Source organism: Onychostoma macrolepis, chromosome 19, assembly GCF_012432095.1.
Source record: "Onychostoma macrolepis isolate SWU-2019 chromosome 19, ASM1243209v1, whole genome shotgun sequence".
Taxonomy (NCBI): domain Eukaryota; kingdom Metazoa; phylum Chordata; class Actinopteri; order Cypriniformes; family Cyprinidae; genus Onychostoma; species Onychostoma macrolepis.
Genome location: NC_081173.1, coordinates 5,252,596 through 5,268,866, shown reverse-complemented (window position 1 = coordinate 5,268,866; position 16,271 = coordinate 5,252,596). Strand labels below are relative to the sequence as shown.

General features: G+C 37.2%; 1 protein-coding gene across 33 annotated transcripts in view; it reads left to right on the top strand.

Moving 5' to 3' along the window:
* The window catches only part of rims2b (regulating synaptic membrane exocytosis 2b), a 175,490-nt gene that overhangs the window by 66,014 nt on the left and 93,205 nt on the right, over positions 1-16,271 (top strand). For 31 of the 33 annotated variants that reach the window (XM_058752960.1, XM_058752961.1, XM_058752969.1 and 28 more), the window contains one exon: positions 12,417-13,294. In XM_058752960.1, the coding sequence (XP_058608943.1) occupies positions 12,417-13,294 (878 nt within the window). Of the gene's footprint in view, positions 1-6,619; positions 6,726-12,416; positions 13,295-16,271 lie in introns of those variants that run through there. The other 2 variants (XM_058752990.1, XM_058752993.1) reach the window with 2 other exon arrangements.

Sequence of the window (16,271 nt, the reverse complement as noted above, 5' to 3'; positions counted from 1 at the left end):
TTTTCCTGGTAACGCAGTAAAGTAATGAGTTACATTTTAAATTTATGTTATTTGATTACAGTTACTTATGTCAATAAAATTGCGTTACTTAAGTTACAAATGCAGTGTAAAAAAAAAAAAATGAAATAAAGCGCGTCAGTATGCCCTTTAATAAATCACGGAGAATGCGAGCTAAAATGAGAGTCCTACGACATTTAGATGCAATGAAAGGTTTCCTATCATATTTCAAAATGTTGCACTCAATGTATTTTAGTCTGGCATTATAGTTTGGGAAAAGTTCAACAAGTGAATGTGTAGAATTTTATGTCACAGTAACACTAATAAAGTAAAAAATAAATGACTCATCAGAATGAGATTACCCGCTGGATTAAACCACGTCGGCATCACAATTCAAGGCTTATTCCTCACAGCGCATCTTCTTCCAAAAACGAAAAGTAGCTGAGATGAACTTGAATCCTTCTACAGAGGTGACATGAGCGTTGACATGTTCGTGCGTCTCAAGCTTGGTTTCGCGTGGATGGTTATTTTATAGCGCGCGATGTGCCTGGGATTGATCACATTATAGGTGAGCTCAGACAGGAAAGACTGTACCTAGCGTTGGTTTCATACGGATTATTTTATCAAAGTATATTTGTCTTTAACATGATTTACTTCATTAATAATAGACACTTCAAGCTTTCTTCAGATATACTGCATTTCTCATGTCATTTTCGTTCATTCTAGTTAAATAGACACTTCAAGCTTTCTTTAGATATACTGTATTTGTCATGTCATTTTTGTTCATTCTATTGACTCGTTTCAGGAAGATATTCACAGAGACTGAGAATGCAGAAAGCGCACCCTATTTGTTTTCTTTATTTTACAAAAACAAAAAAAAAAGGTTTTGTTGATATTGGGAGCGAATAAGGGTATACAAATAATAGGCCTACTTATGTATTTTTTTCAGTCAATATGAAATTAATGAAATAACTACGAGTTTCTCTTTGTATTGTATTTTTTAGGTTTGATAACTTGAAAAGTAAAGTAAACTTGAAAGTAAAGTAATTACTAATCTGATTACTTTTTAAATGCAGTAATCAGTAATGTAATCAAATTACAATTTTAAAGAAGTAATTAGTAATTGGATACATGCATACATTTGCTCAGTTTGTGCTTCTGTATGAGCTATAAAACCCTGATGTGTCAAATACTATATATATATAAGTGTCAACGTTAATATTTTTTTAACGCAGATTATTCGCTTGATAAGGTTTGACCCCAACTTCCCGTCATCGCAGCACGGAAGGTTATCTATCATTGTGTGATGAGGGTACAGCGAACCAGTGTTGCCAGGGTAACGGCACAAGTGGGATATTTTGAAAATACAGTTGCGGTTTTTTGGGCTACTTTTATAATGTACCGCAGCTGCCCAAAGTGTATATAGACAAATTAAAATTAAAATAGATCCTTTTACTAATGTGTATTATACTTGGAATGTATCCCTGACAACTTAATAACAGAGAGGCGGTTGTAATGAATGAATCACAAAAGGCAGATTCGAACCCCAGTCGATCGTGTCAAAAGGAGTGTGACACACACTTTACCATCTGCGCCACTGCATCAGACAACTGATTATCGTCTTTTGCCAATTTGACTATCCCAGTCATACGTTTGTGGGTGGAGTTAGTGCAAATAGTCTCTGCCAACAAACGGGCTATTTGCACTTAAATAGTCACTCTGATTTTTTTTATATATATTCCCAACAGTTAAACAGTTGCCCACAGAAAAAAACAGGGGGTGCTGCAGCACCCTCAGCACCCCCACTTCCCGCGCCTCTGATTATTACTCGCACACAGAAATTTGTCAACACTACCCCGCGACTTTTATTGTAATAAAATAGTTTCCATACTGAATCGCCGCATTATATTTCTCAGCAACGACGTGTTTTTGAAGTAGGACTAAATTCACAGTTTCATCGTTTGTAGGGACAGACAAACAGATGCAGATAATTAACACACACACATTTCCTCTCTCTCTCTCTCTCTCTTAAAATGGGCATATTTGAGAAAAAATATATTTGAGGGGAGGGGGCATTTGGTAATTTCTAATTATTGGGGGGGACTTGTCCCCCTCAATGTCTATGGTGGTTACGGCTCTGTATGTATATATATATATATATATATATATATATATATATATATTAATACCAGACTTATGCACTCTCTCTGTCTATATTATGAAAATTGGTTAAACAAATGAAAAATATTATAACAGTGAAATTCCTAATAGTAATTCCAAATTGCAATAGCCTGTGTTTCTCTATTCAAACAACAGCGGTTGAGTAAGTGCATTTATTCAGCGATCACAATCGCAAACAATACAGTCGAGATCTCATGACAGAACACAGACTGGTTGAGTGACACTTTCATTTAGATTGTTAAACTCCAGCTTGTTTGTCGGTGTTTTCAGGTCATGGTCGGCGGCGCTTCCGCAATGAGGAGTGAGCGTGAGCGCATGGTTGCCAGATTGCTTAAAATAAGCAAAACACCGGGTAGAAAATGTTTCCTTTTAACAGCGAAGCTCTGATTCGGGGATTTGAACTCTTGATATCTGGCAACTGCACTCATGCAAGCTCGTGTACTAGAGGTGTGTAGAGCAGTCCGCAATAACATTTTGTCTCCTTTTTTTGACGAAAATACCGAGAGGTTTTTGGTAAAGTTTTTATTTTTTTGAATACATTTTAGTCTTGTCTTTTTTTTCATCAACGAAATTGCATGTTCATATAGTCATAGTCTTCGTTTACTGACCTTATTGTCATCTTGTCTTCGTTTTGTTTTTAAGTCATGGGGAAAAAAGCTCGTCAACAAACATCATCTTAGTTTTCATTAATGAAATTAACACTAGTCTCCATTTTGCTAATGTGTAAAAAAAAGACCCTCCCCCACCTCACGTCTCTTGCACGGTAATACATAAGGGGACGTAATATTGGACGTTCGGCGCGTTCTTTTGGGAAAGTATGTCTGAATTTGAATTATTCTATATTCGTGATATTTTCAAATTTTACATCGTCGTCAAAATGATTGCGATATTATCGCTAATATATGATATATCGCCCAGCCCTACCTGGAAATGTCATGTAAATGAATAAAATCATAAAACTGGACATTTCATAATGAATATACATTTTTTTAGTTATGCCAATCTCTAAAATATTTTATCAGGTAGAAAAATGAAGTAAAATATTGTTTAAAAATATTTAGTGAATCAATAACCACTGGAAAAGTAATGGGGCCTTTGATTATTGTTGAGGACAATGAGGGCTTTGGAGTCAAAGAGGCTGAGAATTATTGCACTTGCAGCTCCAAATGGATTTGCACAAATAACTAGATTTGACGATGCAAGCTAGACGTAGGAGGTTTTTAATGTACTGCTGTGCAGTTGCTTAAGATGTTCTACGTGGTTGCTAGGCTGTTGCTTGCTGTTGTGCAAGGTGTGTTCACACTGACTAATGTATTTTAAACAGATTTTTAATGGAGCACAGTGGTTGATATAAATGCTATCCTAACTGTATAACTACAGATATTATATAACTAATGTAATGTGCATCTTTAACTACACATTGTCATATGCACAACTAGTCAATCCTTAAAAACTAGTCTGTCCTTAAAAACATAAACCTTAAACACGACATAACACAGGATCAGTCACACATGATTAAAACTGATCTGACTTGTGATTCAGTGAGCGAGTAATTAATTCAGTAATCACTCCCACTGACTCATAAGCGTTGTTGATGTATTGGGGGGAAAAAAAAAAGCGTGCGTCATAAGAGTCATTTGCTCACTTTTTTTGCTGCCTGCAATGCAATATTAATATTTCACATTAGGGTTGGGCGATGTCTACAAAATTGGCATCGGACAATGTCTACAGTGAAACATCGCGATGGACGATGACATTGGGGTGGGGTGGGAGTTAGGGGGTGTTTAGATGTTTGTCAGTGGTGCTAAGTACTGCCGCTCCATAGTATAAACAGAGTAACTCACGCGATCGCGAATCTCGAAAGTGAAACTAAAAAGCGTTCGCGCATTCAAAAGCAGTTTCAATGCCAGGCATAATAGTGGCTCCCTGATGCCCGCAATTATATACAATACAGTATAATTACCCAATGATATAACTGCGAGAGAAAGTATTGAAATATGTATTTTCCTCCCATCTTGTATTTAATCCCTTTAGGGCTCAACATTGCGATGTCTATCAGCCATCGATGATGGCATCGTCAATCGGCCCAACTCTATTTCATATTCAATTTAAACCACAAGCTCAAATGTAATTTCTCAGCAGTAGGCATGGGATTCAAGGTATACCGCGGTATGGAAAATTCACGGTTTCAAAACCACAAAAATTTTCCATTATACCGTTCCTGCGGTATGCGCAGTTTTTTTACGTGTCTTCGAAGATGAAAAGTGCAGGACTCCCTCAGTTGTGAGCAGTGAAGAGCGTAACGAGTCACACGACTCCTCCTCCTCCGGATAGCGGTCAGTGAGAGTCACCTGTGTGTAGGATGATGGCCGAAGGAGGTGAATCCCTGGAACTTTTTCCCCCGTCGAAAAAGGCGAAGTCTGCCGTATGGGAATTTCTCGGGTAAAGTAGACCAATCATGTTCCGTACACAATGATGTTCGGTACAAATGACGTTTTGGCACCGATCGCTAAATAAATACTTCCAGGTCGTACACAAACGCTATATCTGTGTCGTCTTCATTCCTCCCTCTTTCACCCTCAATCAAGACAGAGACCCATTCGCCAGTTGTTTCAGTGTTGAAATAAATACTATTTGGCTTGCTACCGAGGCAGATAACATACCTAATTAACTAGCTAACGTCAACCAGTTTCCTCCCTCACGTTACTTCACAGAGCGGGGAATAGCAGACTATAGTACTACATTTCTGCGATTTAGTACAATAAATGTAGCTGGTATCACGTCTATAATTTTAAGCCTCCTGCCGCTCATAACTTGGACTGAAAGATGAATGTGTAGAAAGTGAGCATATCTCCAAAAACTTGTTGAGCTGCAGGTTTAATGACTGCATTTTTTATTTTTTACAGAAATTGTTTTGATTTATGTTTTTGATTATTGAGCTATAGGTTTAGGTTAAGTGACTGCATTATGAACAAAGGAGAATCTTTAAGGACTCCCTGCTGTTTCCGTCAACACAAAAGTTCAGTGGTTTAATTTTTGAAAATGAAGTAATTAAAACAGCCATTAATATTGGTATTGCGATTTTACAGTTACAATTTAAGTTAAAAATTTAATTATTATGATTTTTTCAATACTTGATTTTTGTATTTTACAGGGAAATATTTAAATAGTAAATATTTCAGTAATCATTTTAGATTAATTTAGTATTTCTGTATACTTATATTTAATATTAATACAATTAGTGTTGTTTAAGTAATAATAATAATGATTAATATTATTATTATTATTATTAATCATTTTATTAATATTTATTATTAATAGTAGTGGAAGTAGTAGTAGTAGTAGTAGTAGTATTTTATAGCCATATTGATATATAATCACAAGTTTTGGTCAAATTGTGCATCCCTACAATCAACCACAGCAAACTTGGCATTTTTAAATCAGATTTTAAATGGCAATCACAATTTTTATCAGATAGACAGCAATTTGATTTCCCCCAAATCATGCACCCCTAAATTCCAGCATGTTTGTGTACTCATGTACTATAATTCACCCTGTTTTGTAGATATTTGCATGAGCCATTAAGTTATACATAACATTTTTATATAGTTGTGAATGTGATACACCCTTTTAATTACCACCAATCAGCTAACGTGTAATATATTGCACTGGCTTTAGGTGGCGCTGAGTTCTCACTCTCACACAGATGCATATATACACACACACACACACACACACACACACACATGCCCGCAAGGCTCAGAGTTAATCTGTCCGCTTGAGAAAGAGACTGTGTGCATATACACACGCACACACACACACACACACTGGATGTATGAATATTTGTGAACACACACATGCTCGATCGCCCACACAAGCTCAGGGAAAGGCGCCCACACACGCATGCATTTACTGCACACATGCTGAGACAGCCAACTTCTACATGCTGATGCATCATATCCAGAGAGGTTTATTTCACTGGGATATTGTTCCCGCTTTGTTCCTGGAGTTTGCCGGGGCAAAGAGGAAGATGATTATGCTGAAATCCAGACTTGGGTGCTCAGAGAAGGAGTTCCCGGGCCGTACGATTGCTAAGCAATAACCGCCATGCAGCCAGTAATCAGCTAAGTACCATAATCCTCCTTGCAGGGTAAAGTCGTGCTTGACCTCCAGCTATATACAGCCTGTGATAACAGCATTAAACGGTAACACCGCTCTCCACTCCCAGAAGCCTTTGCACCTTGTGCGTTCAGGCCTCTCGGCACCCCTCGGCGCCTCTCGGCCCGCTTCGGCTTTCTAGATTTGGCTCTTTGCTCCGGTGTGGCCTGCGTCTGCGAGAGCATGCTGGGAGGGGTGGAGGACGCACTAAGCTAGCAGCTGCTATGGACTAGTGCATGTGTTTCCTGTAACCGTGACCTTGTTTCCCCCCCCGGCTGGACCTCTTCTGCCCTTTCAGCGGCGTGCGGTGTGGTGCATTTGTGTTTGATGCAGCCGCACGGTCGACATACTCGCGCCCGCAGCCCAGATGTGCAGCTCTTGAGTGACAGGTGCGTGCACGCGCAACGCGCTCGGCCGTGGAGGATTGTTTTTTTTGCCGGTGCAGCATTCGTGTGACAGTCGAGTGCCTCTCGCTGAATGCTGCTTAGTTGACGGTTTTGTGACAGGCGTGCAGATGTTCCTAGAGGAGTAATTATAACGCCTGAGTAATGCTTGCACAGAACTGGCCGTACAGTTGGGAAAGATTATCATGCATGAGGTTTAGGGCTGTTTACATCTCGTGATGCCATGTTGTGGGTATAGAATTAACACTTATTCTGTTTGTTTTCCTCTTTTTGTCCCATTAAGATGCTGTTTTGAGCAACATTATACGTTTGAGTCCCTTTCTATGCAATATATACTTATTATTGCAATATACATGTACACTGCGGTTCAAAATTTGGGGTCAGTAAGATTGAAGAAATTAATACTTTTATTTAGCAAGGATGGATTAAATTGATCAAAAGTGACAAAGACGCTTACATTTCAATTTCAAATAAATGCTATTAAAGTATGCAGAAAAATGTATCATGGTTTTCGCAGAAATATGAAGCATCACAACTGTTTTCAGCATTGATAATAATCAGAGCTGTTTCTTGAGCAGTACATCAGCATATTAGAATGATTTCTGAAGGATCATGTGACACTGAAGAGTAATGATGCTGAAAATTCAGCATTTCACCACAGAAATAAATTGAATGTTACAATATTTTCAATTAGAAAACCGTTATTTTAAATTGTAATAATATACCATAATTTCACAGTGTATTTTTATTATTAAATAAATGGAGAGCAAAAGAGACTTGTTAAAATTAAAAAAAAAAAAAAAAAACCCAAACCTCTGAACGATATTGTGATCATACATTTGAACAGGTTGTGGTTTATTTTTAATATTGTGTATTTTATTTAGGTTTTACTTTATTTTAAGGTCCAATTCTCGCTATTAACAAACCATTGTCTATGACTTTTTCCTCAATAAATTCCTAATTTGCTGTTTATTAAGAGTTAATTAGGTGGTTGTTAAGTTTAGATATTGGGTAGGACTAGTAATGTAGAATATGGTACTAATAAACAGCCAATTTGATAATAATAAGCAACTAATTAATAGCGAGAATGGGTCCCTATACTAGTGTTATCTTTATTTACAGCCAGCAAATATTTCCATAGGTACTTTTACAGTACTTTTTCCCCAGTAAATTTGCATTTACAGACAAGCATGTGTTCAGGAAATTCACCGACGTTTAGATTATGACAATTTTTGATTTTGAACTATGACAGCTCCAAACGGCAAATAAAAATAGATGGTACAAAACCACTTCTGTATTCATGAGCATTTTAATCTACATGTTCTAATGTGTGATGTGACACTTTTAGTTGACTGGCACTGTTACTGGTCCTATTTTTGTAACATTGCACAGTTGCTCCAGTGAGTTTATATTCCCCATTTTAAGTAAATTGTGTGTTTATTTACAAATATCACATTTATTACTATGAATTTTAATTGTTATATATTTAAATAGCTTCATGGCTTTTACTTAATGAACATAACTGTTGACTGCAGAAATATGTTGAATCGAATCACTTTGGATGCAAATATATGTACCTGTAGTGTCATTTGATATGTCTTCAACCCCGGCACCATTTCAGTGGAAATGAGGAATTATTGTTTGGGATCTTTACTTCCATGGCCATTGCAGTAATGTATTGCAATATTTTGTTATTTTGTGGGGTGAGCCGACATATGGCAAACAGAAAATACCATTATGTGCACAGTCTAGTCTCAGCTGTGAGCAAAATGTCAAAATGGCCTTTATTTTAAAGCAAACAGCCGCTGAATGTTGTAATGATTTGGTCTTTGAGTTTTGTGTGTCGGGCCGCTCTGATTTGAGAAGCTCATAGGACTTTGCACAGAGACGACAGGCACAAATCAAGGAATAATATCACCCATATTGCAGCATGCATATGATGACACAATGGATGATGTCACATTTACATTTAGACATTCAGCAATCATTTACTGCTGGAATATGGTGCAGCTCAATATGGTACTGCTGCTGACTCTGCACAATCATTTAATGATGCATTGCCCACGTCAATAAAAATAAGATGTTTGCCCATGCAAAAGCGAGCACTATAATACTAAGGTATTATGGGTGGTTGTTAGGGTGTTTCTACGTGGTTGCCAAGTTGTTAACAGCATTTTACAGTGAGTTGCAGATTGGTTTTAAGATCGGTGTAGGTTTACGGGATATTTTTATCCACCAGTCTGCAAGCCAAATCACTTAGAAAAGTAAGGCCAGTGTTATGTTTGATCATTAAAATACAGTTTTATTAACATTTTGTCTTTTTTTTTAGTAGTAGTTTTTCATTTTAATTTTAGATATAAAATGAAATGAAATTAAAATGATTTTTTAATGTCTATGTAGTTTTTATACATTTTTATTTCAGTTTTAGTTTGTTATTTTAGTGAATCAAGTTAAACTAAATTGAAATGAGAGATCTTGCTTATTTTGTGTCTTTTTTAGGAATTTTCCGTTTGAATTTTAGTAAACTTTTTTAATTTAGTTTAAATTAAATTTAAAATGATTTTTAATGTCTGTAGTTTTTATACATTTTTATTTCAGATTTAGTTTGTTATTTTAGTGCATCAAGTTGAACTAAATTTAAATGAGAGATCTTGCTTATTTTGAGTCACTTTTTTAGTTGTTTTTCATTGAATTTTAGTAAAAAAAATTAAATTTTGTTTACATTAAAATTATTTTTTAATGTCTGTAGTTTTTATAAATTTTTGTTTTAGTTATTTTGGTGCATCAAGTTATACTAATTGTTTATGGCTTTAGTTTTAGTTAACTATAACATATAACATTCATGCCTATAAAACAAGCGATGAGAGATCATTCACACTCAACTTTAATACTTAAGGTTATGGTTTTTGTTTCAAATCACAAACCGTAAGTATGAGCAATAGTAAAATGGCAGTTTACTTTAACAATCTCTTTCCAGCTGCGGGAGAGTAGCAGCATCTGCTGTAAGTGAGACTGCCCGGCGTGATATAACATAGTTAATGAGAGAGAAACAGAAAGGGAGGGAACTAAACGCATCTGGCTCTGTCTTGGCACTGCAGTGTTTCTCTAACTCAGTGTGACACACTTCCCCTCATGACTCTGGCCAGAGCCGAACACTCTGCCCTTACAGGTTAACCGCTATGAAAGCCATGGCTCAAAGGTTTGTTATGGCAGACAGGTCCCAGACCACCAAACCCCATCCAACTGGCTACTCTCACAGAGCTTTACAGTCCCTGTGGGCTCCTCACGATGAAAGAGCTCCAGGGCAGGAACAACAGCGATGCTTGTTGACGTATGCCTGCTTAAACAAGAGAGTCCTGAAGCCAAGTGCGGATAGACTCATGGGCAGTGAACTTGAGGTGACTGGTGGTGTCGAACAGTTTAGTCTGTGTCAGTCTGAGGGACTAGAAAGACAGTGGAAGGCATAAATTAGGCATGGATCAGGATGCTGTGCTCCTTCAGGGTTTTTTTTTTTTTTTTTAAAGACAAGAACCCCAAATATGATAATCCTCTTGCGAAGGGGAATATAAATAGAATATAAGGGCAGCTTTATTTTTATGTATAAAGACTCATTTATATGGTGTTAGGAAAAAGAAAACTGTTCCTTTGTTACTAAAATTGAACAACTGGCACTGGAATTGTATTAAAGCAAGATTTTTTTTTATTTAAATATAATGTTAGATGTGTAAACCAGAGAAACATTTTCAAATGAAATCCAATTTTTTTTCCCCCCACAAAACTGTATGCAGATTTGATCTTCATTATTTACTGTTAAACACTGAGGATAAAATAATCATTATTAATCTTATGATTTTTGACCAGAAAGCAAATCAAGAAATAACTTAAATTTGGTAAATGTGTTAAAATGATTGTGTTAAACATATTTAAGTAATATATTTATAAAAAATAAATAAATGCAAATGTACACATGAACTTTGACAACTCTAGGGTCCTATGAAATCAGTTTTATTCTTTCCCAAATTCGTTTTTTATTTTTTATTTTTTATTTTTTTAGTTAAAAATTTTCTGGTCTTTTTCTTAATGGTTAAATTAAATGTTATTAAGCAAAGAGCATGCATAATGAATTAAAATCATGAAACTTGTACAATTTAAGATCAATCTATTAAAAGTTGAATAAAAATGATATTTTTAGGGCCCCATTAAATGTTTTATTTTTCCTCAACAACTTAATTTATTCCTTTTTTTTTCTCTCTCTCTCTCTCTCTCTCTCTCTCTCTCAGAAATTATGTGTTGTGTACTTAAATTTTTCTGGTTATCAAATGGAAGCATAAAACTTAATTTAATTTAATTTAATTTAATTTAATTTAATTTAATTTAATTTAATTTATCTTTTAATGAAATGAAAGTTAAACAAACTCTTTAATTTTTGGCAAACAAAGGGGTTTACTATTCAAATGAAAACATTATAACAATGTTTGTGTAACAAATATTGTGTGATTATTCCTAAAAAAAAGTTTTACAAATTAAATTAGTAGTAGTAGTAGTAGTGTTACATAAATTCTAATGGACAATAGTAATATATTTCTGACAATTTCTTCAAGTTAAACCGAGCATTTATTTTGACGTGTGGCCATGAGGACCTTTACATTTATGTGTGTATATGATATGACAATAATTGTACTCAACTAAAAGGGTCAAATGTTCATGTAGTGACTCTCAGAGCAGTTCTGGGGATGTTGCTCATGTATTTATGCCCTCATTTATTTAGACGGCAGATGCTGAAATCATGACGAGCGTCACGTACGCTACAGTATGTGTGTAGTAAACGAAACCACGTGTCTATACCATTCATTTGCACAGAGACACGCAGAACATACATATTTAAATAGTCTTTTGTGACTTAATATTTACAGATTCTAGTCCATATCACAAATTGATTTAAGGGTGCTGACCTACTTTTGATTAATTCATCCAAACTTTGACAAATTCCGTGACATTCCGTGTTATACAGTAAATTCTGTTTTATGATTGGAGTCCGCAATTCTGTCCGCGTTTTCCACATTGTGGATATCATAGGGCCCTGCAACTCTAAAAAACTTTTTTTTTTTAAGTTACTGTATATGTTTGCCATTCATGATTTTATTGTGATAGGACAGTAGTATTGGTGACAGGAAGTGATAGGAGTGGGGAACAGGAGTGGGAAAGGACCACAAGACGGGGCTCAATCTCAGGTCTTGTGATATATGTCAGAGCACGGACCACAAGGCTAACCCTGAGAAACATTTGAAGATTATAATTTTTTTAATTGTTGATCTATGTACACATGAGGATGGACGTTTATGTTGCACATTTGGTCATTTTGTTGCAACTTGCTGATTCTTTAGCATCCTGCACCATGATCATCCCGAGACCATTGCATTTTGTTCCATTTCAGTATTTAGCACTCATTTTTGAATACAAGAATACATTTTATGTGTAAGTAATTAAACAGGGCTTCGTTAAGTCGAATATATGTTCAAACAACTCACCTCTAGGTAATTTTGAATGTATGTAGTTTTGTTCAACCCTAGTGTGAATCACTTGAGAAATGAAGCTCATTTTTGATTGAATACAGTGTTAGTCTCACCTCACTGCATTGACCACTCACACTGACCTCATTTCCTTTTACATTCTTAGAAACAGAAGCCCATCAGCATCCAGGGACCCCAACGCGGCATATAACCAAAGGGAGGGGGAAGGAGGACTGCAGTATGCCCCGGCTGAAGGAGGCATGCCCCGCTCTCCGTCCGACTACGGACGTGACCCTGGCCATTCGCCGAGGAGTTCAAGAATGTACAATGAGGTGGGTGGTTATCAAGACAGCCGAGGACGCTGGCACTCGCAAGGCCAGCGTTTGGATGGCCAGCTAGAAGACTATGAACTCCAAAGACGCCGTGAGGAGGAATACCAGGCCCGATACCGCAGCGACCCCAACCTGGCGCGCTACCCAGTCAAACCCCAGCCCTACGAGGAGCAGATGCGCATCCATGCCCAGGTGTCACGGGCTCGGCACGAGCGGCGACATAGTGACGTCTCGCTCGCCTATACAGAACTTGACGAGCCTCTGCATGGGCCCGGTGGGCGGCAGTCGCGCCTCCCTCTGTTGGGAGGCCCAAGTCAACGCTCGTACTCCATGGACAGGAGCTCACCAGGACATCGGATGTCGAATCACAGCCCACCAACACCACACCGCAGCCCGGTGCTGAGTGATAGCCGGCGAGGACCGGCAGAGCCAACGAGGAAACCCATACCCCAACAGCACCACTTGGACCCTAGCTCAGCCATGCGCAGGAACAAACGGGACAAAATGGATAACATGCTACGAAACGACTCTCTAAGCTCGGACCAATCCGAGTCGGTTCGGCCTCCTCCACCTCGACCGCACCGCAGCAAACGCCTTGGCAAGCTCAGAACCATGGGCAGCTTCAGCAGCTCAGAAGAGGAACTGGCAACCACGCCAGAGTACACCAGCTGTGAGGATGTGGAGCTGGAGAGTGAGTCCATCAGTGAAAAAGGTAAACGCTGCGGACTCTGAATGGAATTATTGAATTGCTGATTGATAAACGTTGCAGTGTTTTAGGGAGAAAAGTTGCATTAAACGTTTCTGGAGTCTCAGATGTGACTCCAGTCATATCAGTTTTCTAGAAAGAGCCATGCCTTCATGGTAACCACCATGTTGCTCCAGAGCTGGTGGGGGCAGCAGAGAGTTCAATCGCTAGCAGAAATTCAAAATGCCTATGTTTTGCGTTGTTTATGGATGCTCAAATCAGTCAAACCGAGAAACCACAAGGAGCTTTTATCATGTACGAAAATTTGTTGTTCATAAGGGGGAAAAGGCAAGAAATTGACTAAAAAATGCAAGAAAAAGTGGCTTGTAAACCTGCGTCTGCGGTCAGGAGGAGCCGAGTCAGATAATGTTCAACAAATTTCAATCGTGTGCTCTTTGAGTAGGTACTTCTTTTGAAAAAGTAGCTACTTTGTGACTTAAAAAGTATGTTCTATATAGTATGAATTTGTGTAGTATGAATATAATATGGATACACTGTTGCTCTCGGCATGTTGCCATTGTCATGTGAACTACTGTTCCAGTCTCATCTCTCGTGGCCTCATGGGATAGTAAAGTGTCCTTCAGATACACACTTCAGAATCTCTCCTGAAGTATTAGTTAAATGGAGGACTTTGTGTCTACTGTTTTGTGAATTTGCACATACTATGCTTTTAACATACTGTTTTTCATATAGTATGGAAGTATGCTGGTTTGGATGCAGCCTGTGTGCACCTTATGAACACAGCCAGATGAATCTTGTGGTTTGACATCCTAGATCAGGGATATCCAGCCCTGCTCCTGGAGAGCTACCTTCCTGCAGACTTCACTTTCAACTAGGGCTGGGCGAGAAATCGATAACGCTAATTATCGCGATATAATTTTACTTGATAAAACAATATGAAGAGACCAAAAGCCGCACAGACCATTTATCCGCTCGGATCAAAGTTCAAAACGGCCGTGCAGTGCGAGTTTACCAGAGCAGATGTGCAGTGATACAGTCAGAAGGCTTTTCGGCCTACAAATAATTGCCATTGATGCCATTTTCAAACTACAACTAACCGTGCCATGGTATTGTGTCAGAAATGTGGGATATTCATATTTAATTTTAATGTAATATAATTATAGTATTTATTTGTGATGAAGCTATAGCATGTGCGCATTTATACTAAATGTTTTTAAACTACAAATACCTAAAAACCATCTAGTTATATTTTTACCATGGTATTGAGGTGTGCTATATGTGTGGTTTATCTGTGTTTATCATGATTTAAATCAAAGTCTCTTTAAGACAAGTCATGTCACTCGGCGGCCATCTTTGAAACGCCTCTCAGGCATGCAAGTGCAGCTCCTGTCTCTTTGAATGGGGAAACATCAAATTCTCCAAAACTGTTCACTAAGCTTACAATTAAATTTCATATTTGAAATCACCAAAGAAATCTGATGACAACTGTATCATAAATGTTGTTTCTTTTGCTCAAATAGCTTTATAAAAAGCTTATTTTTCAGCTTTTTATGAAACAGTGCGTATGCGCAGTCCTAAGTGCACGTCTCAAAACGCTGACTGTTTCTATAGCAACCGGGACTTCTAACGGCAGCTGCAGTGACACGTTGACTTTACCGATTAGTGATTGGCTCTTTCATTCAGAATTGAATGACCCTCTTCCTGCGATTGAGCGGCCATATTGAGCGTTGCATTTTTCCCCATTCAAAACTATACGAGTGACATGTCTTGGGTATTCTATAGTTTTTGTTTAAATGTATGCTACTATGGGAGACCAATGGTTAATAAAAAAAAAAAAAATAAATTTCACCATAAAAAAATGAGGTTGCCACAATTTTTTACAGATGTTACTGATTTTGATAATGAACAAATATTTACATCAGCATTCTAACTCAAGCTACTATCAAATGTGCATTTCTAAAAGACAATATTATATATAATAATAATAATAATAATATAAATTATTAATATTATCAAGCAACAAACAAACAGTTTCTTGAGTTGAAACAATATCTCTCGTTAGAACATGCAGAAACTAAGAAATTTATTTTTCTATTAATATATTTATTTTGTTAAGGAAAATTAAGGAACAACTCGCTTTGGAGGAAAAATCTGGCTTTAAACTTGAAAAAAATAAAGATTCAACATTTATCGTGATAATTATCGATATCGACTGATATGAAAAAAAATATTATGAGAATTTTTTTGGCCATATCGCCCAGCCCTACTTTCAACTCAACACATCTGACTGCAATTTTTCAGTAACCCCAAACAGCTTTATTAGCTGGCTCAGGTGCATTTGATTGGGGCTGTGGCTGAACTCTGCAGGACGGTAGATTTCCAGGAGCACATCCTAGATCTTAAATGATTTTGGTTAGGCTACTCTACTGATTCGTCTTGGTTGTCCCACTTAAATAAGAGAGTCAGTTTTGGCAGAGCAGAACTTGTTGATGGTGAGGTTAGAGTCATGATGCTGTGGGTTAAGATGTCGTCTTACTGAGTCTGCCTTAAATACAGATTTGGAGAGGCTCTTTTAATTAAGAGAGCATAGTGAAATCATTTGTTGAAGAATTGTTGCTTTTTTTTTTTTTCAGTTGTGCTTGATGCCAACTACATTATGTAATTAATTGTTGTTGAATATTAACTCTGATTACTGCTTGTAACAGTAACCCCTTAGTTAATATTCTCAACACAGTCAGATGAGAAGTCAAAAAATGAGAAAATTAAGTATAAGACTTGCAAGGTTGTTGCATTGACCTCAGATTCAGTAAAAGTGCCAGTTCTCTTGGTAATTCTCTTTTTGTTTTAGTTTCTGTGCTTTGGGGTTGTTAAGATCAGTTATAACATGTCATTTATTCTGTGACCTTTCTCCTCTAAATTCAGTTTAAAACTGCACTTAAGATAAAGGAGAATCCACTGACGCTTGTAATTAATTGGGGTGAGT